This window comes from Nymphaea colorata, chromosome 6 (genome assembly GCF_008831285.2).
Source record: "Nymphaea colorata isolate Beijing-Zhang1983 chromosome 6, ASM883128v2, whole genome shotgun sequence".
Taxonomy (NCBI): Eukaryota; Viridiplantae; Streptophyta; class Magnoliopsida; order Nymphaeales; family Nymphaeaceae; genus Nymphaea; species Nymphaea colorata.
In genome coordinates this window covers 15891451-15916256 of record NC_045143.1, presented here as the reverse complement: position 1 = coordinate 15916256, position 24806 = coordinate 15891451, and the positions used below count along the sequence as shown (strand labels likewise).

The following is a 24806-nucleotide window of genomic DNA, read 5'->3' as shown; positions in this document are numbered from 1 at the left end:
GTGGATCGCCCGCCCCGAAACCGGCGACTGCCTGTCACAACATTATCGCCCTTCCAGGTGTGTGCCCCTGTGTGGCAGCAAATGTCGACGCAGCCACCGGCTTGTCCGGTTACCTCACTAACTTCGATTCGGGGCCTCTCTCCCCCCTTCGTCAGAAAACACCCTTCCCTTTCGCTCCTGCACTTCTCCTTTCTTACGGGGGAGAGAGAGAGCGAGAGAGCGAGAGAGTCGCTGCTGCTGCTCTCCTCTGTTTCTAAAAGGTACTCCTATCCCCTTCCTCCTCCTCTTCTTCTTCTTCTTCTTCACGCAAACCGAGTTTCTCGTTGCCTTTTGCTTGCGTTTGCCTTGATGGTTTTGTGTTCTCCCATCCTATTCGGCAACTTGGTTCGATTTGATTTTCCACCCTGTCTCTAATGTCTTTGATCATCATTCCTTCTATCGAGCTCATTCGCAATTGAATGAACTTTTTCGGTTTTTGCCTGTGTTTTCCGGAATCCATCCCATCCGTCGCGTCGGCCTCGTCATTTCTTCTTCTCTTCCCTTCATCCTTCCTTTTTTAGCTTCTTCAGTTAACTTCGGCACCTTAGTTACAGAATTCCTCTACTTCTGCGGTTACTTTTGTGTTTTTCCTTCTGCACTGTCAGGTCTCGTCCACTTATTCTAGCCACTTCTCTTTTTACTTTCTCTTGCGGATTCTTTGATTGAATATTGCCCATAAGGATGATTCTTGGAAGAAGAAATGGTTCTCTGATCAGTTTCCGGATTTTCTTTTCCTTTTGATTATCTTTCGCAAATTCTTTCTCGGCTTGTGCAGCTATATTATCTTCTCCATTCTCCCCTCCTCCTTCACTTTTGCCCCCCGTTCTTCTCCAGCACGTGATAGTGTGCTCTCCTCTAAGATCTTTTTTATCCTTCCATATTTGCTTATTCAGCAAATATATCATGCTTCTGCTCGTCCTCTTCGAGCAAAGTTGTGGTCTTTCCTTGCAGTCTTTTCGTTCTTCTTTTGCCAAACACCGATTATTCAACAACAATCTCTATGAACTCAAGCATCTCACCCTCTCTCTCTCTCTCTCTCCATGTGCTTCGTATGCTGTGTGCCTTTCTCGTTTTCGTTTCTTTTTGAAGGAATTTGTTTGCCTTAGGATGAAAGGAGGAAAGGGAAAGGGAGCTACGAAGAAAGAGGCATCATTAAAGCTTGTTGATGACAGGTTAGAAATAACTAGTTTCAATTAGTTCAATTGAGTCTTTAGGAAATTACTATTTTGCTTCTCATAGCCGCCGTTGGCACGCCAGTAAAGTAACCTTCAAAATTTTCCTTGTACGTTTTACTGGGTATAGTATTCTACTTTTACTTTGCTGAGAAAATTAAGAAAGAAGCATGTTCATGTTTTTATTCAGAAAAAACATTCTGGCAATTATCTTAGTCTGTCATGAATGGGGTAACACTCTGGCATTTCCTGCACAGAGTCTGCTGTAAGGCAGGTGAAGAGATGAAGTGTGTGCAATCTCCCTCGGTTATGGGAAGTCCAGATTTGCACTGTCTCAATATGTTACTGTGGATGATTGTTTTACATTGGACTCAATTGTCAAAACACTTGTGTGACGGAAATTAGCAAAGCCCCAGCATCATGTCACGTCACGAGCAAAGCCCTCGGCTTTACAGAATGAATTGACCACCTCTTTTCTTCGGCCACTTGCTTACCCTTGCTTATTATCTGCTTGCCCTGATCTATTCCCGTCCTGCCTCCCATATTCATGGGGGCAAGGTCAAGCTCTACGTAACACCACCACCCCCTCCCCCCACCCTAGTAAATTCTTTTTTTTTTTGATCGATGACACCACCTTGCTATAGTGGTGGTGCCAAGACATCATCGTCAAGGTGAGGTCCCTTGACTGACCATAAGGACATTGGTGCCACTGGACTGACAAGTACCAAGAAGCCGGACCTAAAGAGGAGTGTGTAGGCTTATTTTGTTCGTTGGTTGTCTTAAGGTAATTCGAGAGTGAGAATTGAAAACGGTCTCTGTAGGAAATCATCATAAAGAAATTCTGGGGCAACAAGAAATGAGGGGAACATGTTGGGATCATTTAGATCCTTTGAAAATCAATATGTGGAATCATTTGGAGAAAATTACTTAGTGAAAAATTAAGAAAAAATAGAGAGCAGGAGTGAGAAATTATGAGCAGGTGCAGGCATTCACTCCATCTTTTTCTTCTGTAACTATAACTGTGGGAGGCAGGTGCTAGCTCATTTTGGGTGCTTAACAAATAATGCAGCAAGCAACTTTCCTGCCAAGATTTGCACGAGGGAAATTCCTCTTAATGTACTATTTCAGAGTGCCAACAGACTGGGTTCTACTAATATGGTCTCCTGATCGGAAGAAGAAAGAAAATCACTATAACATGCTGATATTTCCCTTCACTTAGCAACTTTTGGTTCTAAGGTCTTGCTCAAAGCCAGTTCTGAATTCTTGATTGATAATTTAACTACCCTGAGCCATTCTATGACTGATAGGTACCTTGATGGATTCGTTACCTTTTGTTGTTAAGCCCATTTAGTCTCAATTTTAGAATGTAAGCTATATGAAACAGAGTTTTAAGACTTTTCTTATGCTTTTGAATTTTTTTTTTCTCTACAGGAAGCTTGGGAAACGGAAGGCTGCTGTAAAACCAAGCAAAAATAGTAAAAGGGCAGAAAAGAAAAAAAAAATTGCCAAGAAAGATCCCAATAAGCCCAAGAGACCTCCTAGTGCTTTTTTTGTATTTCTGTAAATTCCGTCTCCTCCTTATTTGTCATTCTTCTTTAGGTTGGTAGCATGGATTTGAGCACCTTTGAGAAAAGTTATTTCACAATTCTCAATCGTTCATGTTGTTTTGAATTTGTTATTGGCTTTATGTTGCTTTTCATTTTCTTTCTGCAGGGAAGAATTTAGGAAGACATACAAGCAAGAGCATCCTAATGTGAAGTCTGTGTCAGTGGTGAGTTTTTCTTGCTACAGGCTATAAATTTGAGTTCTAATGTTTGTTAAATCTTTAATAATTAATTCTTAATATTTTCTCCAAATTAAAGGTCGGCAAAGCAGGAGGTGAAAAATGGAAGTCAATGTCTGATGCTGTGAGTCCTTTTTTTTGTTTTTTTTACACTTTTCTGATATTGTTTCTTGCATTTGTGAGTGCCCATTATCATGCATGGAATATAACTTCATTTTTTTTTTATGTTTGACTGTAATTTTCACGTTCGGTGTTGGAATTTTTTCAAGATGCCACCTAAAGCTGATTCTGAGGATGTGTAGCTTGAGCTTTTAATTTGCATTTATTTCTCAGCCCTCAGATGAGGCGTTTCATTCTATTCAAATTTCAAAGTAACTCCAAATTCACTGTATTTCTTTTCTGTGGTTTTACTGATACTTGATATGTAATTCAAGTTTTTAAGCTATGTTTATTTTTTTTCTCCCAAGTTGAGGTGTTTGATGGTGTTCAGAGAAACTTTAGATTCATCAAATGTTAGTGCCTGGCCTGTTTTCTTTGGTTTATCATACCATGAAGAAACAGTCTCTCTTTCACTGTAAATAATAATGTGTTAGTCTTGTTATTTCTTTCTTCATGAGGATTTTCAATACACAGTTACCCCCTACCGTATGTGTTGTTATTAAGATCCAAGACATCCTTTTGACAAATCTGGTTCCAGGAGGTGTTTCATATATTCTCTGTTTTTTTGTATCATTTTAAAGAACTCAGCTTTAGTTTTTCCAAGTAAAGGATACATCAAGCAGATATATTTTATTGTTTTATTTTCAGGATCTAGGGCTTTTTTTTCCCTTGCAGTCTCTCTCTCTCTCTCTCTCTCTTTCTCTGAAGCTGTTGTTCTTGGTTGGTAGGAGAAAGCCCCCTTTGAAGCTAAAGCTGCAAAGAAGAAAAGTGAATATGAGAAGCTTATTTCGGCCTATAACAAAAAACAAGTAAATCTTTTTTTGTCGTTCTTTTGACTTTTGACTACTGTAGCTGTTCTCTTGTTCTGTAGATGAGCATATTCTGTTCTGCTTAACAGGAAAGTGTGGCTGATGATGGTGATGAAGAGTCTGACAGGTCCAAGTCTGAGATGAATGATGATGAGGATGAGGAGGATGTAGAGGTAAGGGTGTCATTTTTGTAGCATGACATGCCACTGCTCTTATATTAATTTTGCAAGGCAGGACTTGCTGTGCTCCTTTTCAGCATTCATCAGTGTCATGCTTTGAAAACAATTATGCAGAGTTGTTATTATTTATTTATTTATTTTTATGTTAATGAACCTGGACTTATTCAGGAAGAAGAGGAAGAAGATGATGATGATGACGATGACGAGTAATGGTATAGAGGAGCATAGCATGAGCTATGTAGGTTGTGCTGATCTTTTTTTTTTTTGTTGATACATAAAAGCTTTGGGATTCACAGGGTTTTGTCTTCCAAAAGCAAAAAGAAGCAGCTCCTGCTGTTATGTTCCTAGTATCTGAAGCCTGTAGTATATGAAAATTATTCTGAAAATGCAAGTGTTTGTTGTTCTTAGCAACCTCCTTTTTGCTTTCAGTAATTTGTAGCTTTCTGTAGTGGCACTGGATGCCCTTGGAGATTTGATGGAGAGAATGTGTCAGAAACCATAGATATTAAGTGATATATCTTCACGACTAGATGATAGAGAATTTAGAAAGGCATAGAGTCGTTGGACATTCATTTGTGTGTTGCTGTAAACATATGATTGATTTTGTGACATGATCTGTCTAGACGGATTTGGCTGGTCATATTTCTAGGTGAATGTTAAACGGTCAAGAATCATGGGGATAAGCAAAAGTAATTTATAACATCAAGTCAAAGTGGCACTAGGTAAAGGTTTCTACTTTAAAGCATGTATACATACATCAGATGAGATATAAAAAAAGGATGAAAGATCAAAGATCTAAGTCACCTGAATGTGTGTGTTAGGCACCTGCACGCGCGTTGACGCGACATACGTGTGGGTGCGGATTCGCCTTCGACTCTGCTCCAGCCCGAGTCCAGTGAGGTCAGCTGCACGGGTCTAAGTTTGTCTATTTTTTTACATGCACCCAACTCATGTCAATAACGAGTCGGCATGGTCAGCATGTGTCAAGGACAATTTTGTCCTCTTTTTTCACTTGAGTTTGAAGTTTTAAAAGACTCATGCGTTTAGGGTTTAACCCTTTCACGTGTGGGCAGTGAGCACCTCCTTCCTCTGTGTTCGACTTCCGAGTGTCCTACCTCTTGCGAGCAACAGATTTTCTGGCATTGAGCCCTCCTTCATTCAATGCAACCTCAGGCATTCGACGAATACCGGCGGGGGTGCCAGTGAGCATTAATCAGTGACAGCAACCTAAATCAGTGATTTTGACTTTGTGTAACTGGGTTTGTGTTTTACAAATCTTTCAATTTTTTTTGGTTTCTTACGAATGTTTTCATGCTTAATATTGTGGTTGTTTCTTTTTTTTTTTTTTAATGTGTTGGCCTGTTTCCTACTGATTTGCCCCAATTTGTGCACGCTGTTCTGAATTTTTCACTTTTTCATTGTTGTTATTTATTTTTCGTTAAGTTATTTTATCTTCTTTTGCTTCTTTATTTCGTTAAGTTGTTATAATGTTATTTGTTAATCTATTTCAGTATTTCTGTTCTGTCCAAGCCATGCTTTTTCTGTTGAGGAATGCTGTTTTTAGTTGTATGTCAGTTATTAGTTAATTCCACATAACTTTTTTGTTTGACAGTTTTACTTTTTAATTTTACCGAATGCTGGTTTTACTTTTTGTTTTACAATTATCAATCTCTCATTGCTTGCTGCAAGAATTATCTAGCAGCCGTGCAATACACCGTCTGCACATGTAGGAAACTAGGTAGTTTGGAAAAGGATAAGATGATGCATGTCTGCATTTTGAGTATTTGACATATTTTTATGATTATATTTACTGATTAGTTATATACTTATATTATATCTTTTAAGTTATAACTTATGACATTGTCATTTATTTTTTATGATTAGCTGCACCTACACCAGCAACCACACGCCACACTCAGGTGACATAGTGAAAGATGACTAGGCTTCTTAGCAGAGTGGGAAAAGGAGGAAATCTTGGGAATTTTGATCATTCAAAGAAGTCTATACGATATGGTTGGCCTCTAATCTATGTCAAATGCATGTTGCACATGCGTAGAGCATTTCCAAAAAGCTTGGGTGCTGTCTGAACATGGCTATATACATGCTTAATAAGATTGTCAATACATGGTAAGTGCATTCGTCAGCATATTGTAATTCCATAATTAAAAGAAGGTAATATAGTTGATTGAACTCCAGAAAGTTGTGTATTTACCATTTTTCTGAGGTGTCCAGATCCATAACCATGTCCTGAAGTTTTTGAAACACGGTTGCTCCATTTCTTAGGAGTGTCCATGTGAATGCTTACGATCCTGCAAAATTAGCTGCTATAAATGCAGTTACTGTATCCTTCTGATCTGCTGACATATTGTTTGTACTTTTTTGGGTACATGGATTATGACTGAACAGCTAGATGTTTCCTTAGCTTCTCTTGTTCAAAGACATCTGGACTTAGCTTGATATGGATCTGCTTTGATGTTGATTGATAATTCCAGCAAGTTACTTGTCTTTTGGTGTTTCTAGTTGTAGCCAGTCGTCACGGCATGTTCTCGTCATTTACAACATGTGGGGGCTTTTTCAAGAGGATCTTCTCTAACGGGTAACTGAACAAATAAGAAACATGGTGTACTGCAATGTGTTGATAAAAGTTTCCTACATTATGGTGTCTCTATAAAATTATAAGTGGAGCAAGAGAGTTAAAATCTCCTGCCTTGCTGGCTCAGTTGGAAAATTGTGTACGTGTTCCTGAATGTTCTGTAATTGCGTTGTTTCTTTGTTTAAATTATTTCTTTGTTTCTTTTTGGTTCGTTTCTTTAATTTAATTGCACAAGGTTTTTCTCTTTCAGTAATGTTACTGTCTCGTCCTTTTGTTTATAATATGCTCATGTCGTGTGTGTGTGTGTTGGGATCTGTCGCATGAATGTTAAAGCATGCATTGCTTTTTCCATTTGTTGTAGTTATGTTTCAGCCTGCCAACCAAATAGAGATGAGGCCACCACAGGTGTTTTTGCCCGGCAACTTGGACTGCACATTTGGTTTTATGAGAATTGTCAGCGTGCTGATGACTTTATATTCACTACCTAATGAAGCAAAATTGGTCGTTATGTATCAAAACGATTTGACTCAGCCCTAGGTAGCTCGGGTGGCACACCATGCTTTGATTGCTGTAGCGCTATAGTTTCGGGTCGTTTCATGGCAAAGGCGAAAGACTGGGGATGGGGAGGATAACATGATATGTGAGTAGGTGCCTCCAACGGTTTTTTTATCTTTGGCTTTGGTGTTGTTTGGATCCAATGCATTTGTGGAAACCATTGGAGAAAGCCGCAGACAAAATGCGTCTAAAATTGAGGGATCTCCGATCAGTCCAACCATGCTTAGTGAGGGGGCTGAGGTAGAAGTCATATCCATCAGATATTGGAAAGCTAGGTCCTAACATTTCATTGACAATTAGTTCTATTCATCTTCTTACTGAAAGCTCAATAAGGAGATTTCAGGATCCCTCCTTGTTGATGGTCAGTGTTTAATAGTTTTCAACGATGATAATTGTTCAATGAGGAAAGTTGTCTGCATGGTCAGGGTGAGAAGTCCAAATCATTTCGTTTATATTATAGCTCTCTACACGTCGTACACACTTTTTTATGAAAATGGGGGACGAGATGCATTCCAGCATTTGATGTTAGGGGGATGAAGACGGTTGCTGATCTGGAATTACTGGTTAAAATGAATCGAGTTCATATTACAATTCTACATATCTTAGGTATCCTCTAACAGTGCTGACAGTAGGTTATCTATGCAGCGAGTGTACACGTCCATTTTGTTGAAGGTGAAACGGTGAAGGGAGGTGTTAAGCTATTATGTGGTAAGGTTAACATGGTGAAAAATATAATACCCAGAAGAAATACTGAAAATTTTGAAAAGAACAACAAACATAGGAAACAATGATATAAAAAACACATATGACCCTGTGCTATTCATCTTACACAAAAACATGCTCATGCAACCATAATTAAGGTTGATTTACAGTGCCGTGCCGAACAAGCTATTTGTACAATCATGAATCGTATTAGAAACAACAACTCAAAATTGAAGTGGGGCCATATCCGAATTGATCCTTCTTAGAAACATGACATCTACATGCAAAAAAAACTCTTATGCTAACATTGTTCAGTTGCACAATCATAATAAAATAAGCTAAATTTTCCATTCCTTCGTGGTGCATAGTACTAGCATTAACAAATGAACAATCAAGAGGAAGATTGAAAAAGTCAACAAAACGACCACATGTTTACCTTGCTAGTACTGCGAGCCCCAATAGATCCTGCTACGATCCCCAATTCAAGCCCTAAACATGCAGAAAAAGTCAACCGCGAGCAAGGGAAAATACAAATAGATATGCACAAGAATTAAGAACTGTTTTGCCTGTTTATAAACAGAACATACGTTCAAAATATATTGGTCTTATAAGAAATAGTCAAATAACTTGAGGCCTGAAACATCTTGCTCTTTCTTTTCCAGAATGTCTAAAAATGTTTTAACACGGAAATCGTCTTTTTTTTTTTTTTTGCGTGTGTCCAACTTTTGAAGTTGACAAACTTAAGATCCCTGATTTGAATCCTTTTATAATCTAATGTATGCATTGGAGATTTACGAACTTTCCCTTTGAGTTTCACATTTTTAAACTTGGAGGGTTCACGCAGAAGAATTACAGGCGTACGGGCGGTGATGTCAAAGTGTTTTGGCAAATGGTATTTTTTAGTCAGTTCTTACAATTCGAACGATAGTTGATAGAGATATTTTAGGCGACAGCTTGAATACGTATAGTTACATCAATGATCTAATAGTGTTAACTAAGCTCTAGCTATTTAGAGAGGGAGATGTGTGGCTGATATTTTTTCTAAGAAATTTTTAGTTTTTGCGTCAACGTACTTGGGGGTGGGAGGAAAGGGTCCAGTAGACGAAAAGATACGTTGGATGCATCGCCTAACGGTACCACCACCATCGTCTGTGGGGTCAAACGACCGCACGCGTCTGTGCTCTTGAGTTGAAGAGTGATGAGAGAGAAAAGCGAGAGGATCTCATATTAAACGGCAACACCTAAGGATTTCAACTTGTAAAATTGAAAAAGTGTCTCTCATAGCATACTCAATATTAAAAGAAAAAGACATTAATCTCACGCATTTCATAGTAATTTACATTTTAAATATAGTTTTAAAGTCAATAATGAAGATAGCTTCTAGTTCGTTAGGTGGCTTCAAAATCGAGACTTATATTTAGGAACATGGAGTGGTGGGGTTTAGATTTGAAATTATCGCTGACGGTATTCATCTAAATAAAAATGTATTTTATCTTGAAAAAATTCTGTTATGTGCGGCTGACCTTTTAAGTTTAGGGTTTTATTTCCCTTTTCTTTTCAAAACCAGGTGTTAGAAGAAGCGGTGACGTGTTTGAGAATGAAGGGAGTTTTATGCTGTTGCTTCTGTGACGAATTTAACCTCCCACCAACCTAAAAGGATAATCACGCGCCCCTCCTTTGTAGCTGGAAAACAATTAAAGCAAACCTGATTCTCCTTTTGTCCTTCCCTGTTCTTTCCCCCTCTCTTCTTTTTATTTGAAGATAAAAGATCTTTTTATTTGAAGATAAAAGAAAGGAAAATGTGAGAGAACCTTTTTTTTTTTTTGTCTCTCTCTCTCTCTCTCTTTGGGGGACGATGCTTCCTTTACTTTACAGGTCTGAGCGGCTTGTGTCGACACCGTTGTCCTTTTCTTTAAGTATGGTTTGATTGTTTTGCAGATAATGTTTCTCTTTTCCTGCATTTCGCTGATGAGGAACGAGCTGGCGTATGTCTATAATTGAAAATAAAAATATAGAGAAGGTAGAAAGATGGTGCTGGCCAAACCCGCCGGCCGGTGGACCTCCTCCGCCCTGTCCCTCTCCTCCCTTCCATCATGACATCCTTTCCTCCGACTGCAAAAAGCTTTCCTGTTCAATAATTCTGATGAGTTTATCTGAAACCCAAACTTCAGAATTGGTCTAGCTATATTGGTCCATATCGACGTTGCAAAAGTCACATCTTATCCGTCGCAGCAACCATAAGGTGCCGAAATCGCCTTCCTCAAAATATCAGCTGATATTCAGCTTACATGTAGCCTCACATTGAACGCATTATACAAATAGAATGTTATTACATTTTTTCTCCATTTTCAATATAAGAAAAAAAAAAAAAACTGGCTGGTAAAAACATTATACATGCCACTGTAACGACGTCTGAATTTCCTGAACCATACCAAAACCAATCTTACTTTTCGGCAGAAAATGAGGGCTCCAAGCCCTCTTTCCTGGCCAAAATCAGAAGGCTAATTGGAGCCTCCTTTTCTGCCGAAAAGTGAAAACTTCGATGTCTTCCTTCTACGGCAGAAAAAGAAGGCTCAGAGCCCTCTGATTTTGCAAAAAAAAAAAATGCTTGAAAGCCCTCCTTTCCAAACAACAGTAAGGGGCTTCAAAGCGCTTCCCAACTACTAGAAAGTGAGGGCTCGTCCCTCAGATTGTATCACAAGAGAAAGAGAGAGACTATGCTGGTGGCATCGTTGCAGGGCTCTTCGAGCCACGGCCTCCCGCGCGGATCTAAGATCCGCGTTGGAGGTCGGATCCCTCCCCCTTTGAATCCATGGATTTCATTCTAAAATCCGCGATGGATTTGATAGCTCTGCAGATTTCTACACCAAATCCAAGGTCTGAAATCCCCAACTATCAAACACAACTTAAAGAGGGAGTTTTTGAGTACGCAAACTTGTGCGGATCTAAATCATGGGTAGCGTGGGGGTGAAAGGGATGTACCATCGCCATCACCGAGGCCGACGCCGGCCGCCGGCGTCGGTCGGCAACCGTAGCAGCCGGGACCCCAGAATTTGAACGTCTGTACATGTGCGGTCATTATTGGAGAAGTGATGGTGGAGGAGAGGGGAGGGGCTCTTCCACGTGGCGACAGATATCAGGGAGCAGTTGACACGTATCTTTAGTTAAATTCTTGCAAACACGTAGCCCGCTAGCGGCTTCTGCTTTTGAAATTATGAATCCCCTTTCACTCCTCATCTGCTCTCGTGGTCAGAAATCCACAGTGCTGCGGCGGATTGACCGCACCGCTTCACGTTGTGGAACTTCAATAAACTTTTGAGAGTGAGAATGGAGGATTATATGATTTGGCTCACAATGCAGGCCGCTCTTGTAATTGCGGATTAAGCTAATGACAAGCCTCAGAAGAAGGCGCCAAAAGTGAAAGAAGAACAAGAGTTGAACCACAGGTGCAGTTCACAGTTCACACGGTCCCCCTACCCCTACCTTGGTACCGCTCGCGGTTGCTTTGTTCTCCCCTTTCCTAATGCATCTAGCTAGCTAGACCTCAAGTTTTTCACTTGGAAGTCTTGATTAATCTGTTAGTGGTGGCAGATTTGGAACTCAGACATTTTTCTCCCTTTTGCCTCCATTTGTATGTTTGAGGGTGTAGAGCATGCACAACTCTGCTTTCGCTCCCTCTCCCTGGCTCTCTCTCTCTCTCTTCTCTCCTTGTCTGATGTCTCCTTTTCCGCTCTGTCTTCCTTCGTTTTTTCGTATAGTTACCGGCGACCATTTGTCAACTATTTTGTGTCAATAGTATTTTCATTTTTTGTGGTCACTCTCTCATGAAAAGTTTCACGGTCCTGAAATCAATATAGCATATGAAAAGGTGGGAATATATGGCCATCTTTCAGCGTCAACGGACAGATGGGCTTTCGGCGACCTCAGTTTAGCAAATTATACCAGTAGTGCATGCGGCGCAAGCATCGCAAACTGCGGAGTTGATGCCAAAAGAAGGCCAGCCAAGATAACCGTGTGACCCACCACCGCATCCTGACTACAGTTTACTGTTTAGCATTATTGAGCGTCACATTTTAATTTACTTAAGGGAATGCTGGGCGGCGGGGTAGCGGGGGCTGAAAAAAAAAACAAAATTGCCCAAGGGGAAGTAGCTAGAAACAATCAGATGTACATCACTGGTCGACACAGCAGAAGCTGCTCCTTGTTCTAAATCTTATATAAATGCTATATGTAAAATACATTCTTTGAGACAAGTCATGTGTGTATATACATATAGTTCGCCCACTACCGAACACATAACTTCAGCAGCATGACATGTGCAGGCGAGGTTAGATCATCAGCACCCAGCACTCATGGTAAGCCTTGCAAGTCAAGAAATTAATCAACCCTCCAGCTCACCATCCATCGCCTCTTGTCTTCAATTAGTTGAGAGGCAGGTGGTGTTGGAGGCCGTGCGGTGGGAAGCAGCACTGTTCCTGACGACGTTGATGGGGTAGCGCTTCAGAGTTCTGGTGGTGGGGAAGAAAACTAGCATGTCTTCCTCGGCCTCCTTCCAACTGTCATATATGAAAAGTACCACAGAAACAGAGGATGATGATGAGCTGATTATAACACCTCCCATCTGCAGATACGCTTTCAGGAAGGAAACCGGGTTAAGGGGTGTGGGTCAGAGAAATAGAAGAAATTAACCTGAAGGCAGTAAGAAGGTGGTGGAGGAAGACGGATATCTCTACTCGAGCGAGCTCGTAGCCGGGGCATAGACGGGGTCCTCCACCGAAGGGAGTGAAGGCGGCGGCTGCATTTCCGCCGCCGCCGCCGCTGCCGCTGCTGCTCTGAAAAGGAAAGGGGACACATATAAGAGAGACGGGATAGGGGAAGTAATTAATACGAGACAAAGAGGTATCGGACGATTAGAATGCGGAGGAGCATTTTTGTTTTGAATAAGGTGATGGTTACTTGGGTATATGTGACGACTATGGATAAGAGAACGCGTGTGATGAAAAAAGAGAGTGCGAATACTTCTACTTGAGCCCGGTTAGCGTAGTAACTAACTTGTCTCAGGTGAAGAAAAGGAAGATGTGATGTAATCGATTGTGGTGCTACATTTACCTGCCATCTCCATGGGTCGAAGGTTCGGGCCTCTCTGTAGAGTTGCGGGTCGAGATGGACGGCGCGAAAAGAAGCGAACACCTTCCAGTCTTTCGGAATGGTGTACCCTATTCACGTTCAAAAAGGCAACAGTTATTGAGAACCCGATCGACCACCGGTTCCCCTCTCTCGCCAGTGCGCATGTTCTAAAGATCATCATAACTTACTTGCCGTCAACAATTAAAATCTCCGAGAGAAATAAAAAGAATGTGGGCCGCCCTAGGACGTTATTATGATCGTTTGTTCCGCTTTTCAATAGCAGAATAAACAGAATCACCGAATCAGTAAGAAAAAGAGCTTTCTTTTACCTTTCACCCGAACATCACACACGGCTCTCCGGAAAACACCGCTAATTATATTCGCAACACGCAGAGTCTCATTTATCACCTGTTCTTCCAATTTATCAGCAGAGAGAAAGAATAGTAAGAAACAATTACACGAGAGAGAGAGAGAGAGAGAGGAAAGACAGCATGAAACTTACGCATTGTGTGAAGGACATGGACTTGTAATCGCTCCACTCTAATGTTTGCGAACCTTGTTTTCTCCTCAGGATCTCCTCGTGTTCTTCCTGCACCCCAACCCTCCAAAAGATTAGAGACTACGGAAATGAAAGGACATGCATGGCAGGTACATCCCGACCGTTAATTCACAAGAGAAAGGGCCCAAACCAGAAGGGGAATCTGGGTTGGATTTAGGGAACGAGGGGAGGGGGCGCATAGGACAAATGAACTATCATTGGATTCCTGTAGACGAATAGGTAAATCGCTTCCCTAGCTAGCTAGAGGCCAATTCCCTCCACAGTTGTCTGGGCTCCAGTTGACAGGCACGATTAATTATCTGCCACTGCTCTTTTCTATCCACCTCCTCCTCCTCCTATTATCTTTTTTTTATTTTCCCCATCGTGATACCGGAAACCCAACAAAGTTCGAAGCTAGTTATGTGCAACAAGGTGAGGGGGTCCTTTCTTTGGAGACCAAAGAACCCAACCAAGCAAAAGAAGGGCTTCCGCCGGAGGCATCTTCTGCCGGTCCGGTCTGTTGGAACCGCACAAAGACGTCATTAAGGCATCCAGTATTAGTAGATGTGTATATTTTTGGTGCCATTTCATTGGTTGATTACCTGAAATATCAAATAATTAGAAAAAAATGTATGCAATGGCGCGAAAAAAGAAACAGAATAATCTCGAACAAGGCCTCTGCAGTATCTCTCTCCTCTCCACAGCATACCTTTAGTTGGGCCAAGGCCAGGGGATTCTGAGAGAGGAATTTGACAGTCAGAGTCATGATCGTGGACGTTGTCTCGTAGCCTGCAACCAGAACCGCCAAAAGGAAATCCACAATCTCCTCATCTGATAGTCCTTCTTGCAACAGAGCTTCCATCATATCGTCCTTCCTCCGCTTCCGCACCTCGTCTTCCTCCTCCTCCTCCCCCCTCCATGTCTGTCTCTTCTCCTCCCTCCTTTCCTCCACAATTGCTCTCAAAGCATCCGCAACTCTCGATCGTGCCTGAACATCAAACCCATCCCCTCGCAGATGAATAATAATCTCTATCATAATTTTCGCACGGACAGACAAAGAGCCAGGAAAACAGCACCCTCCTGCCCAGTAATCTCAACAAAACAATACAACCATGAAACAAAAGAGAACAAAAAAGGAGGGCCGACCGACCTTAAGAGCTCTGCCATAGGTGGTGAAGAACAAGGGAATGGGAAGGGAGAAGAATCCTTCGATGACTTGCAGATACTCTTTCCTCAGCTTTTCAGTCCATTCCCCAGGGTCGAAGCTCATTAGTTGCTTAACCGTCAGATCAAAGGTTATCTGCGTTCCAAGTTCGCTTCCCCCTCCGTCAAATTCAATCTCGTGTAATATCCCCAAGAACAAGAAGAAAAAGAACAAGAGAAGGCAAAGGTGCAGAGGAGATAACGGAAATTAAATAGCCAAGGGAGGAGGAGGACACCTTCTTGGTCTCGTCCTGAAGGAGGACGCGGTGCCCCCAGGAGTGGAGATTGTGACGGACGAGCCTGTCTACGTCGCCGAAGAGGTGATGCTGAATGATGGAAGAGTTGGCGAAGCTCATGGTGAGAGAATGCATCCGCTTGTGGAGGGCGCCTTTCATCAGCAAGAGGGAGTGCCTGCCCAGCAGGTTAGAGATGGAAGTCGGGTAGTCGCTCACGAACAGCTTCCCTTCGTTCTGCAGGATGAAGCGGTTCACCTCCGCATCTGTGGAGAATATGGTCGTCTCCCCAAACACGTGAGTCGTGAACAGGTCCCCATACCTAATTATATTCTCCCACAATCACACACGCCCACGGAGATACAGAGAGGGAGAGATCTGGTTCTTCTGCTAAAAGAGGAATCAAGGACTCACCAATCTCTCCTTTGGTCGATGAAAGGCTCCGGGTTCGTGGTCTTATAAGCCGAAATGAGTTTCAGCGTCTCGCCCAACAGAGGAAGCCCAAGAGTGCCGGGGGGGATGCCGTCCCTGGCCCACCTCCTCCTCTGGCTCAAGTACAGAAAGAGAAGAGAGAGCAAAAGGAAGAGGAGGAGCAGAGTTGGAGGAAAGAAAAGATCGGCCATTGCCAACAAATGAAGAGAAAAAAAGAAATCACCTTCGCTTGCGCTTCTTCTTTTTCTCCTCCCCCCTTACAAGGTAAGCTATTTATATAATAATACGGCGGATACCGATTACTGGACGGATTACCAGGAGCTGCAGCGGAAGGTGGAACCAAGAAGCTGCTCTCTCTCCTCTATAATTGTTTTCGCACCTACATGTGCGTCAAAAAAAAAAAAAAAAGTGTCGAGATTGAGTAAAGTGAAAAAAGAGAACATTACATTGCTAAGAATGGGGGATGGGATGAGAGAAGGAGGAGTTGAGTGCAGGCGGGGAACGTTGCAGGCAGGCATGAGAAGGTCGTCGTCTCCGCCAGAGTCCGCAGTTTAATTCAAAGGTGAAAATCTCTATCGGATGGAGACGGTGGGTGTGTAGCGAAGCAGAAGAGGCATGTTTTAGAGGCCGCGTGCTGCGGGCATTCGCCGGTTTCCCTCGAGCCATCCCCGCTTGGCCCAATGTTCTTGTCCCTCGAGCCTAGTGCTCTCTCGCTCGCTTCACTCTCCGGCGCCCTCTTCCCTCGACAAAAGGAAAACACCGCTCTACTCCAATTCCTAGCCCTTTTCGCCATTCCTAAATTAGAAATGGACTTGACTTGGGTTAATGGAAGAAATATTTGATCTTTAAAACAACTTAACTAATGAGCACGAGTTTTTTCATGTTCGTAAATAATTTTTCATCCACCAACCTACATGGATGCAAGCCTCTACGTAAATAATTAGGTGATTTTGTTTAAAAGAGTTCCTCAGGATTCATCATCAACTTTTACATGCAGCCTTTGCCAACAAGGTTTTTGTTGGTAGGATTTCAAAATAATAATTTGAAATTAAAAAACAGAATTATTTTCTAAAAGTGTGTGACTTTTTGTCAACAAGGCTTTTATGAACACACGTTTTGAAAGGCCTTGTTTCTTAGTTCCGAATGTTGTGATTTTTCATTTTTCTTGACAAGTTAGTCATTCATTACTTAATTAGAAATTAGTAATTTTGGCTTTCTATGTATGAGATTGAGATATTTCGAGGTATTAACTTAGACATGCTGCTGGGCTTGTATCTTTAGCGTTTATATTCATTTCCATGCTAGAAACTGTAGAACTTTAGTATGGCCAGTGATTTTGCATCGAATAACTCAAACTCCGTCAACTTGTTGACTCATGATTTGAGAAACCCGATCATGACTTAGAAAATCTTTACTATGCTCCACATGTTCAAAACAACTAGATCTCTCCAGATTTACTGTATTGAGTCTGAACTTATAACTACAACCAAGGGAAAAACCTTTTTTCGGAATGGTGTTGCTACCAATGGTATGTTTAAAATGAGTTATAATAATAATTTTCTTTATGCTTATAAGGTAGAATTTTCTATTCTACGGTATGGCGTTCTATTTGAGTTCAAACATTCATAACAAGGGCAAATTTAGTTCGTCGCCATGTCAAATTAATTTTATTTACAACCACAAGATGTGATGTTGTTTATTAATGAGACCATAAATGTGAAGCTTACATTTGTAATAAAATAACTTGTATTTCTTTTTCCTAGTCTCGATAAGGATATATACTAAATTGCTTAAAACTCTTTTCATTATTGATCATGAGATGATTGGTGCTGCAATTTATAAGTATCAAGAACATAAGCGCTCGCACGGAAGAAAGAAGACGATTCTGATGTTCATTCTTGATCAGGAGATGATTGTACTCGATGCAATGTACAAGTATCAAGAACCTAGGAGGTCGTACACATGCAAGAAGACAACGTCGTCTGACTTCATGAAACTCTATGTTCAGGAGTAATGTTCGTCCCTCTTCTCCCTTCCCAATCGCGGGAAGAGAGGACTTGAATAAGTGTTTGGTTACATGATTTTGGGGTTGTCCATAAATTTTAATCGATGAAACCTAGCTGATAGCTGAGCACATCCCAATGTGCCTCGTAACGGACCATAACTCATGAAAAACTTGATACATGGATATTTAACTAGTCTTTCTCACATACTTGGAGTGTTTGATCACTCTTTTAATCAGCAGGCTTCTTGCGTGAAACGTCCAACGGTTCTAGTTCTGAACTCAACTTTGATACATGTTGTAACAATCATGCACGAGCCGACTTTAGTATTGAATTCGGTAGATTGGAATTAGCCTTTGTTACATATCCAGAAAAGTGTAAACGAATAGAAAAGCTGAAGTCCTTCCCTACATACGTGGGGTGTCACTCTAATTCTTTGGACGTTAGTTAAAAATAGAATCATGAACCTTCTCCTCAGCATTATAAAATCCCTCACCATCTTCCAAGATGACCTTTGATCGTCGCCGATTGTAAGTGAATCAATTTTTTGCCCTATTAATTTCAAATGTCAGAAGTAAAATGTGACACCTTCTATTGTCTGGACTCCTTTCCTTGAAAAGGGCGAAGATGCTAAAATCACAAGAGGTTAGCCCCTATTATCTGGACTCCTTGGTGCGTGACGGCTTTCGAAGGAGTGGGATCAGTAAAGGTGGCGATGCATGATTTATCGGATGACATGTATTTCTTGTCAACTTTCTAATGGTAGTCAGGGTGGAAAGAAGGGATTGGGATCCTTTAGTGGTTCCCAAGTCATCTTCGGGGCACCTTGTAATTCTAGGCAGCCTCCAAAGTTATTGTATATCCTTTGTTTCATATGTATGTAGTTCCATTTATAAACTGAAGGAACACTTACGCACATATTTCATCCAATTTAACTTTAAGCTGTTGTGTTCAAAAATTTAGCTTCCGTGGAGAGAGTCGATGCATGGAGGGGGTCGTATTCTCTATTTGTTCGTTGATAGAGAACTAGATCTCCTTTGGGTGTTTTTCCTAACCCGCAATATCTTCTTCTTTTCTTTCGAGAGGTAAGCTGGGATTAGGCAGGTGGTTCGGCCTTTGTGTTATCGCTACTGTTGACGGTTTCCTAATCTCCTCAACCGTTATGGTCGAGCAAGTTGGTTTTACTTATTTATGATTGTCTTTGATTGTGAGGAAGCGGATCGAGGCTCTGATGAAAGGACACCTTAAGAATCAATTGACTGAAGTAGAGACTTACTCTCTACACTAATTTTGTCTTTAGTTCCTTTGTTTATCTAACTCGATGAACTTTGAAGGATTGACAATACCATTCACCCAAAGTTTGGCCTGTGATTTCTACTAAAAGTTTCTTTCCATTTTCAGTTCAGTTGACGCTCAGGTTTCCATCTAAAATTTAATGCCAGTATCGTCTGCTTCCTATAGAACGTTGCCTTGAACCTACCAAAGGGCATTGCACCACCCAGTAAACGAATTTCATGAAACAGGCATAACACCCTTAAGAAGATGATTGACAGGAAAAGCATTTGTGTTCTTCGGACACTTTTTATCTCAAACACCAAATTCATATTCCAAGATACTTGGAGTGATTATAGACTTACATCCAACAAGCAAATGCCAAACACAACAGTAGAACACGGTGTTCTTAGAACCTGCATAAAAACGCAATGTTCTTTTTATTAGATAATATTTTCTACTTGCACAAACATAATCAGTCATAACCGCAACCAAAAAACGTTCCACAGAAGGTAGGCAACTGGTGAGTGGTACAAGCTTAGTTATGGTATTTGGCACTACTGAGCCTCACCCTGCTTGTTAAGTTCTTGGGGTTCAAGGGATTTCCTTGGGGTTGTACACATTGAGAATCCTTTACCTTGTAGTATTACGCTGAGGAGGCAACAGTAGGTGTTGCAGATTAAACCAGCATGGTCAACTATACACCTCAAAAGTGGTTTCTTTTGGATTTAAAGGAATTTTGCGGTGTTACTGTATTACTAGTAATCATACCTCTCTGAGCCTTCTGGCTAAGATCAGTGTAGAATCGTTACATGTAAACTGCCTGTCGTCCATAGCTACATTGTGGACTATAGTTCTTCAAACCCCACATACCCCATCTCGTTCACTTTAGGGTATCGAAATAGAAACTGATCTCCTACCAACCCTTGTCCTGACCATTGCACCAACCATCAGGGATTCGAGAAAGACCACATAATAAAGATACTGAATGAGGTGATGACCAGATCCTGGACCAGAGACAATACCTCTTCAAGGGGTCAGCTCAGACAAGCAAAGAGTATACAGACCCAACTTGGAAAAGATGCTTCCATCTCAACCAATAGAACCGGACTCCTGATTTTGGTTGAGTCCCATATTAGCCTGCCATTAGCAAGTCGCCCTAAAAAATTTACATCACGCAAAACGCTCAAGCAACTAACATCAAAGCCTTTGCAGTTCAGCATACTTGGAGCCTTGGGACTTCATTTTTGTTGCTTGATCAGATCAAGAAAAAGCAATGCGATATTCTCAAGTTACTGTCCAGAGCCATTTTTTTGCATCACTTTTGACAACCGTTAGCAGCTGAACAAGCACTAGTCAGCACCACCACAAGCTAGCCAACAAAATCAGGTACTATTTCCTGTTCAGCAAATCTCACTTGATTGGAGTCCCTTAACCTCCAGAATCCAAATAGCAGAACATGTACAAATGATCGATCAAGAACCTGCTTCGCATGCTTCTTAGGTGTATTGTGCCAAGTGCTCCATGATTTTGCAGCTTACCTTTCAAGATAGCTAGACATGGATAAGCGAGACCTAGTCGGGTTTCCATGAAAATTGGACCTATCTCATTCACATTAGTCACAAGAACCATGGTACAGTGGTTAAACAGGCAAACATCAAGAAACTCACATAATGGCTGATATTGGCAGCACTAACAATAAAATAACACCACTAAACTGCGACACAATTTAAACAAAACCTTACAGAAGAGATGGAAAAGCCTTTACCGAATCATTAGCTCTTCTTACTGCTAGAGACATTAGTGCAGAACAAAACCGAAAAAAGCTGAGGGTAGATATACATGTCCAATTGCCATAACGTCATTCAAACAGAGTATCTCCATCGCTATGAAGAAAATTTATCACCAATAGAAGATTAGACCACCATTTGGACACCTCGACATATATAAACATCAGAAGGCCCAGGATTCCAGCTGCCCTGACGATCTTAAAAAAATGAGACCCCCCACTAGAAGAAAGGATTAGAGCGTGGAGAGAGTTTAAAGAAAACATGAAATGAACCAGCATCGAATGACACAGAAACCCATCACTGATGGGGCAGCATACATCACTCAACAAAAATCAGCTCCCTCAAAACAAGAGCTTCATCACTCTGAAATAATCTTCAAGCATCAGGAAAACAACGGCTAAAGACATTGAGAAGCATGGGGGATATATGGATAATATATTATCAGAAATAACTGTAGACTTTGACTCTCAGAACAAAGGAAGCTTTCTTAAGAATGTACAATTTTAATTACATAGCTACATCCTATACATAAGCTAATGCTTTCCCTGTACACATTGCTCAAACAGCGCCAACAAAGCTCCTCCAAAGAGTCCACGGACCACAATAATCATCCCAGGACCAAGGAAATGAGCCCAACCAAATTTTGACTAAAAGCTGGAGGCATAATGCTACTGCTCCAGAATAACTTCCACAATCACCTGACATGAGAATCATATGAAACAAAAACAGAATCTGGAACAATAAGCGGCAATTTATCTATATAAAGAAATAGCCTTCTCAGGTTTTCCCTGGAGATCGCTGTAATGTCAACAACTTCACGACTGTCAGTATATATCCAAAGATCAGCTGAATTTACTCTCTTCAAACTATCACGACAGAAGGGGCACGACTGTGACCGTGCTCGCCTGCAGCAATCAAAATTGTAGCATTAGTTTTTTTCAACTCCTTTCCTTTTTTTTTTTTTGGATTCTTTTAACCAACAAACTAATCCTAAGAAAATGAGAGAGAGGCAGAGAGAGAGAGAGGCAGAGAGAGAGAGGGAGGGAGGAAAAAGCTGGCAAAGACAACTTTTCTTTCTGGGGGCAAGTGTTAAAACCAAAGCACGATTATTCCGGATCCAAAACGAGGGTCGGTTCCCAAAGCTACCATAATGGTTACCAATAATCCCATTGTTTGCCCAACAGAATTTATAGGATCAGGATTCAGGAAGCAACAAAAACAAAATAAACCAAGGTGTGATGGAGTCCCCCCTACCAATCACGGTAGCACTTCATGCACAAAGCATGGTTGCAATTTGGCAGGACAACCTTACTGTTCAGCTCCATACAGATTCCACACTCTTCCTCCCTCTCGATATCTACTTCAGTAAATTTTCCCCTCTCTTCGTCATCTCTACTCTTGTACTTTTCTCTACAAGCCTCTCTCTGTTTTCGATCTTCCGCATCAGTTATACCTCTTTGGAGTTGTAACAGAGAAGGAAAGATTACAGCTGCTCAATGAGAAACTCCAATATAAGACGCCGACCGGCCAAAACGCTGAAGACACAGAACAAAAAGAAAGCGTGCTATAAAGTAACGAGAAAGGAAAATGAGCTGGCTCACCATAAAATTCTCGGATGCTGGCTTTTCTTTCATGCACGGACATCGTGGTTTTCCCATCTACATAGACCTGAAGTACGCCGGCTAGTTAAAAAACTACAAAATTTGAAGGAAATATACAACCGGAATACCCGAACAGATGAGGAAAAAGGAATGGAAGCGCAATTGAGTGCCAATGGGCTAGCATTGGAAGTAAAAATAAAGGAAGAAAAAGGAAGAGAGTGGTTAAGTGAGTAATGAATACCAGCACAGTCAATAACAATGTGACTCACCTTGTAAATCAGGATCCTGATCAATCCCAGAGCACCAGCGAGACTGCAATCAGTCCATTGCACTAGAAAAAGAAACAAATGAGCTGCCGGGCTGTATGACAATCTCATTTGGAGGCACGCCCCATCATATTCCCTTGGATAATCTGACGCCCTGTATGTTACATTAAATGCTTCAGTTGGAACTGACATGCTACTCTGCGTGTGTGTGTGTGTTCCCAGAAAACTGAATTAATCACTTGGCCGGCGCAAAGCATAACCCTAGTCTAGCGAGGTGAAGACCATCTAAAAGCAGGCACCACTCTCTCTTGAACGGTGAAGGGAAGAAACAGCAAGAGGCAAAATCCCCATCCCTCAAACACAAGAACCTTCACGGCGACGGAAAATCGAAAGAGGCTGGTTTGAAAATCAGGTGATGTCCCAACAAAATCAAGGGGACTTTCTCAAGAAATTGGCAAATTGCCCGAGCATCCGATAATAAAGCGCCGTCCGACCTAATTGTTGACCGTGAACTTTATTGTAACAACAACTAGAGTAAGAAGAAGAGGAAGGCAGCGGATCATCGATTCAGCAATCAAGCGTGCCATTAAAAATTAAAATTACAGGGTGTTAAGGGAAGGGGTGGAGAATACTTACAGGGTGTTGGCGTGCTGGATATCAGCTTCGAGAGCTTTGAGGGAATCCTTGAAGGATTTGCGCATTGCGGCCGTAATCGGACTCTCTCTCTCCCCAACAACAAGAACAACAACAAGTGTAGTCCAGATTATAGTAAAAGGGCAGCCAGATTCTAGTAAATTCTCACAACCATGTTTAGATGATGAAAAGCAACCACACCCGACCCTCAACTGAAACAGAAACCCTCATTAGATGATGGAAAACAACCACACCCGATTTAACTGAAACAGAAATCCTCATCAGGAGAACTCTCGCTCGCTCTCTTTTTCTCTCCTTCCCTCTCCACCAAAGAGACGACCCAGGGTGGAACGAGGTAAAATGCAGAGGCACCCTCCGTTTCTAGAACCACGTGGAAGGCTGCTAGGAACAGCAGGTCACACCAGGAACCCTTTTCTCTCCTTCTCTCTCTCTCTCTCTCTCTCTCAAAAACACACAAATTCCCAATGGCAACGTCCCTCCTGCCGATCAGGCGAGCGAGAGGGACCGATGACACGGCGCAGCCCACCTTTCCCTCCCTCCTCCTCTCTGCCTGACGATCTCTTCGGTCACCGGAAACGGGATAAGCATCATTGGATGCTTGACTTTTAGCTCACTTATGCGTTCTTATTTACGACAACACCACTTCCTTCAAATTGTATCTCCTGTCATTATCTTTTGTGATAATTAATTAAAACCAAGGGAGGCAAGATACCTTTACTCCTACCGGTTGGTAGCGTTCACGACGTTAGCATTTCGGTAAAATAAAAATATTTTCCGGAAAAAAAATGTTAGGGCGATAATATGCGTAGGTGTTAATATCTAGGTTGGGGTGTGAGTGACGTGGGGTAGTAGCGGGTACGTGATTAGGGACGGGTAGGAGGGCCGTAAGCGGGGCGGGGCCCAGCAGGAGAGAGGAAGAGGAATCTCCCTTCTCCAACCCCTCTCTCCCCCCCTCTTCCCTACTGCGAATATTATAATCAGTACCAATAAATAAATAATAGAGACTCTTATTTTGCTCTCAAGCAGACAAAGCATTGCGCCTTATCCCCGCGGTCAGTAGCCCCTGCATCATCATCGCCCTTCACACCTACTTCTCCTCTCACTCTCAGTTTCGTCAATTGCCGGTTTTAGTTGCAGTCGTAAATTATGAATAGTGTTCCCGAGGTATAAATTCCCGCCGCCTCCTGCAACCGCCAAAGACAAAAGGGCCTCGCCAGGTCTATCCACAGTCAGTCGATTCGATACATAAATAAACCTTTCGGCCTTGTTGTTTTTATCTGACTGGGCTGGATCGAGCTTAGATAAGATGACACGGAAAAGATAAATATTCCAAAGAGCACTGATATCCGTCAGCAGCTATCCGCCCGTCTAGCTTTCAGGCATTTGCGTTCTTCTTCAACCGTTCTTCGTCCGTCAGCAATCTGCCAAATTAAAACATAAGGCTCACGCTCTAGGAAAGGCGAGATATTGGGACCATCCCTGCTCAAGTGAATAAATATCTTCCACCACCATCTTCGGCCAACTGGGGCCACCTATCCCGTAACGTGATACACAAAACATGGGCTTCACATTTCTCCCAACTGCAAACACCTCTATGTATAATTACGGATCTCGATAGCCGCTGACAGGAAGGACCAGTGCCGTATAAAAGGGACGCTAGAAAATATACTACCAACGCTAGAAAATTTATTACCAA

At 41.7% G+C, this 24806-nt stretch overlaps 3 protein-coding genes across 9 annotated transcripts; 1 reads left to right on the top strand and 2 right to left on the bottom strand.

Moving 5' to 3' along the window:
* Nucleotides 1-66: 66 nt before the first annotated feature.
* On the top strand, nt 67-6935 carry LOC116255832 (high mobility group B protein 3-like). 4 transcript variants are annotated; one of them, XM_031631875.2, is made up of 9 exons: nt 67-260; nt 1146-1211; nt 2643-2771; nt 2925-2982; nt 3074-3118; nt 3882-3962; nt 4052-4135; nt 4310-4379; nt 6662-6935. In XM_031631875.2, the coding sequence occupies exons 1-8, from the start codon at nt 82-84 to the stop codon at nt 4349-4351; spliced, it is 684 nt and encodes a 227-aa protein (XP_031487735.2). In that variant the 5' UTR covers nt 67-81; the 3' UTR covers nt 4352-4379; nt 6662-6935. The 4 variants fall into 4 exon arrangements, with proteins under 4 accessions (XP_031487735.2, XP_031487734.2, XP_031487737.2 ...); XM_031631874.2 differs by lacking the exon at nt 6662-6935 and adding an exon at nt 6026-6643; XM_031631877.2 differs by lacking the exon at nt 4310-4379.
* Nucleotides 6936-12159: 5224 nt separating this feature from the next.
* LOC116256159 (cytochrome P450 90A1-like) lies at nt 12160-16268 on the bottom strand. 4 transcript variants are annotated; one of them, XM_031632402.2, is made up of 10 exons: nt 15971-16258; nt 15748-15885; nt 15507-15637; nt 15096-15414; nt 14807-14956; nt 14366-14644; nt 13621-13707; nt 13448-13526; nt 12681-12823; nt 12160-12547 (listed from the first exon to the last, which is right to left on the bottom strand). In XM_031632402.2, the coding sequence occupies exons 1-10, from the start codon at nt 16040-16042 to the stop codon at nt 12413-12415; spliced, it is 1533 nt and encodes a 510-aa protein (XP_031488262.1). In that variant the 5' UTR covers nt 16043-16258; the 3' UTR covers nt 12160-12412. The 4 variants fall into 4 exon arrangements, with proteins under 4 accessions (XP_031488262.1, XP_031488261.1, XP_031488263.1 ...); XM_031632401.2 differs by lacking the exon at nt 15971-16258 and adding an exon at nt 13101-13207; XM_031632403.2 differs by adding an exon at nt 13101-13207 and having other exon boundaries at nt 15507-16258.
* Nucleotides 16269-21007: 4739 nt separating this feature from the next.
* Nucleotides 21008-23848, bottom strand: LOC116256107 (E3 ubiquitin-protein ligase AIRP2-like). Its single transcript, XM_031632315.2, has 5 exons — nt 23093-23848; nt 22460-22610; nt 22191-22257; nt 21844-22078; nt 21008-21494 (listed from the first exon to the last, which is right to left on the bottom strand). Exons 1-5 carry the CDS (start codon nt 23155-23157, stop codon nt 21284-21286), a joined length of 729 nt encoding a protein of 242 aa, XP_031488175.1. The 5' UTR covers nt 23158-23848; the 3' UTR covers nt 21008-21283.
* Between the last annotated feature and the right edge of the window lie 958 nt (nt 23849-24806).

Excerpts from the sequence above, each read along its gene's own strand:
- LOC116255832 (XM_031631875.2), top strand. The coding sequence starts at position 82 with ATGTCGACGCAGCCACCGGCTTGTCCGGTTACCTCACTAACTTCGATT. Across the intron at positions 261-1,145 it reads CTCTCCTCTGTTTCTAAAAG|GATGAAAGGAGGAAAGGGAA; the intron begins GTACTCCTATCC and ends TGTTTGCCTTAG. Across the intron at positions 2,983-3,073 it reads ATGTGAAGTCTGTGTCAGTG|GTCGGCAAAGCAGGAGGTGA; the intron begins GTGAGTTTTTCT and ends TCCAAATTAAAG.
- LOC116256159 (XM_031632402.2), bottom strand. The coding sequence starts at position 16,042 with ATGCCTGCCTGCAACGTTCCCCGCCTGCACTCAACTCCTCCTTCTCTC. Across the intron at positions 14,645-14,806 it reads CCTATGGCAGAGCTCTTAAG|GCACGATCGAGAGTTGCGGA; the intron begins GTCGGTCGGCCC and ends TTTGATGTTCAG. Across the intron at positions 12,548-12,680 it reads CACCTTCTTACTGCCTTCAG|TTGGAAGGAGGCCGAGGAAG; the intron begins GTTAATTTCTTC and ends CATATATGACAG.
- LOC116256107 (XM_031632315.2), bottom strand. The coding sequence starts at position 23,157 with ATGCGCAAATCCTTCAAGGATTCCCTCAAAGCTCTCGAAGCTGATATC. Across the intron at positions 22,611-23,092 it reads ATCCAGCACGCCAACACCCT|GGCGTCAGATTATCCAAGGG; the intron begins GTAAGTATTCTC and ends TGTAACATACAG. Across the intron at positions 22,079-22,190 it reads CAGCATCCGAGAATTTTATG|CTGTAATCTTTCCTTCTCTG; the intron begins GTGAGCCAGCTC and ends CTCATTGAGCAG.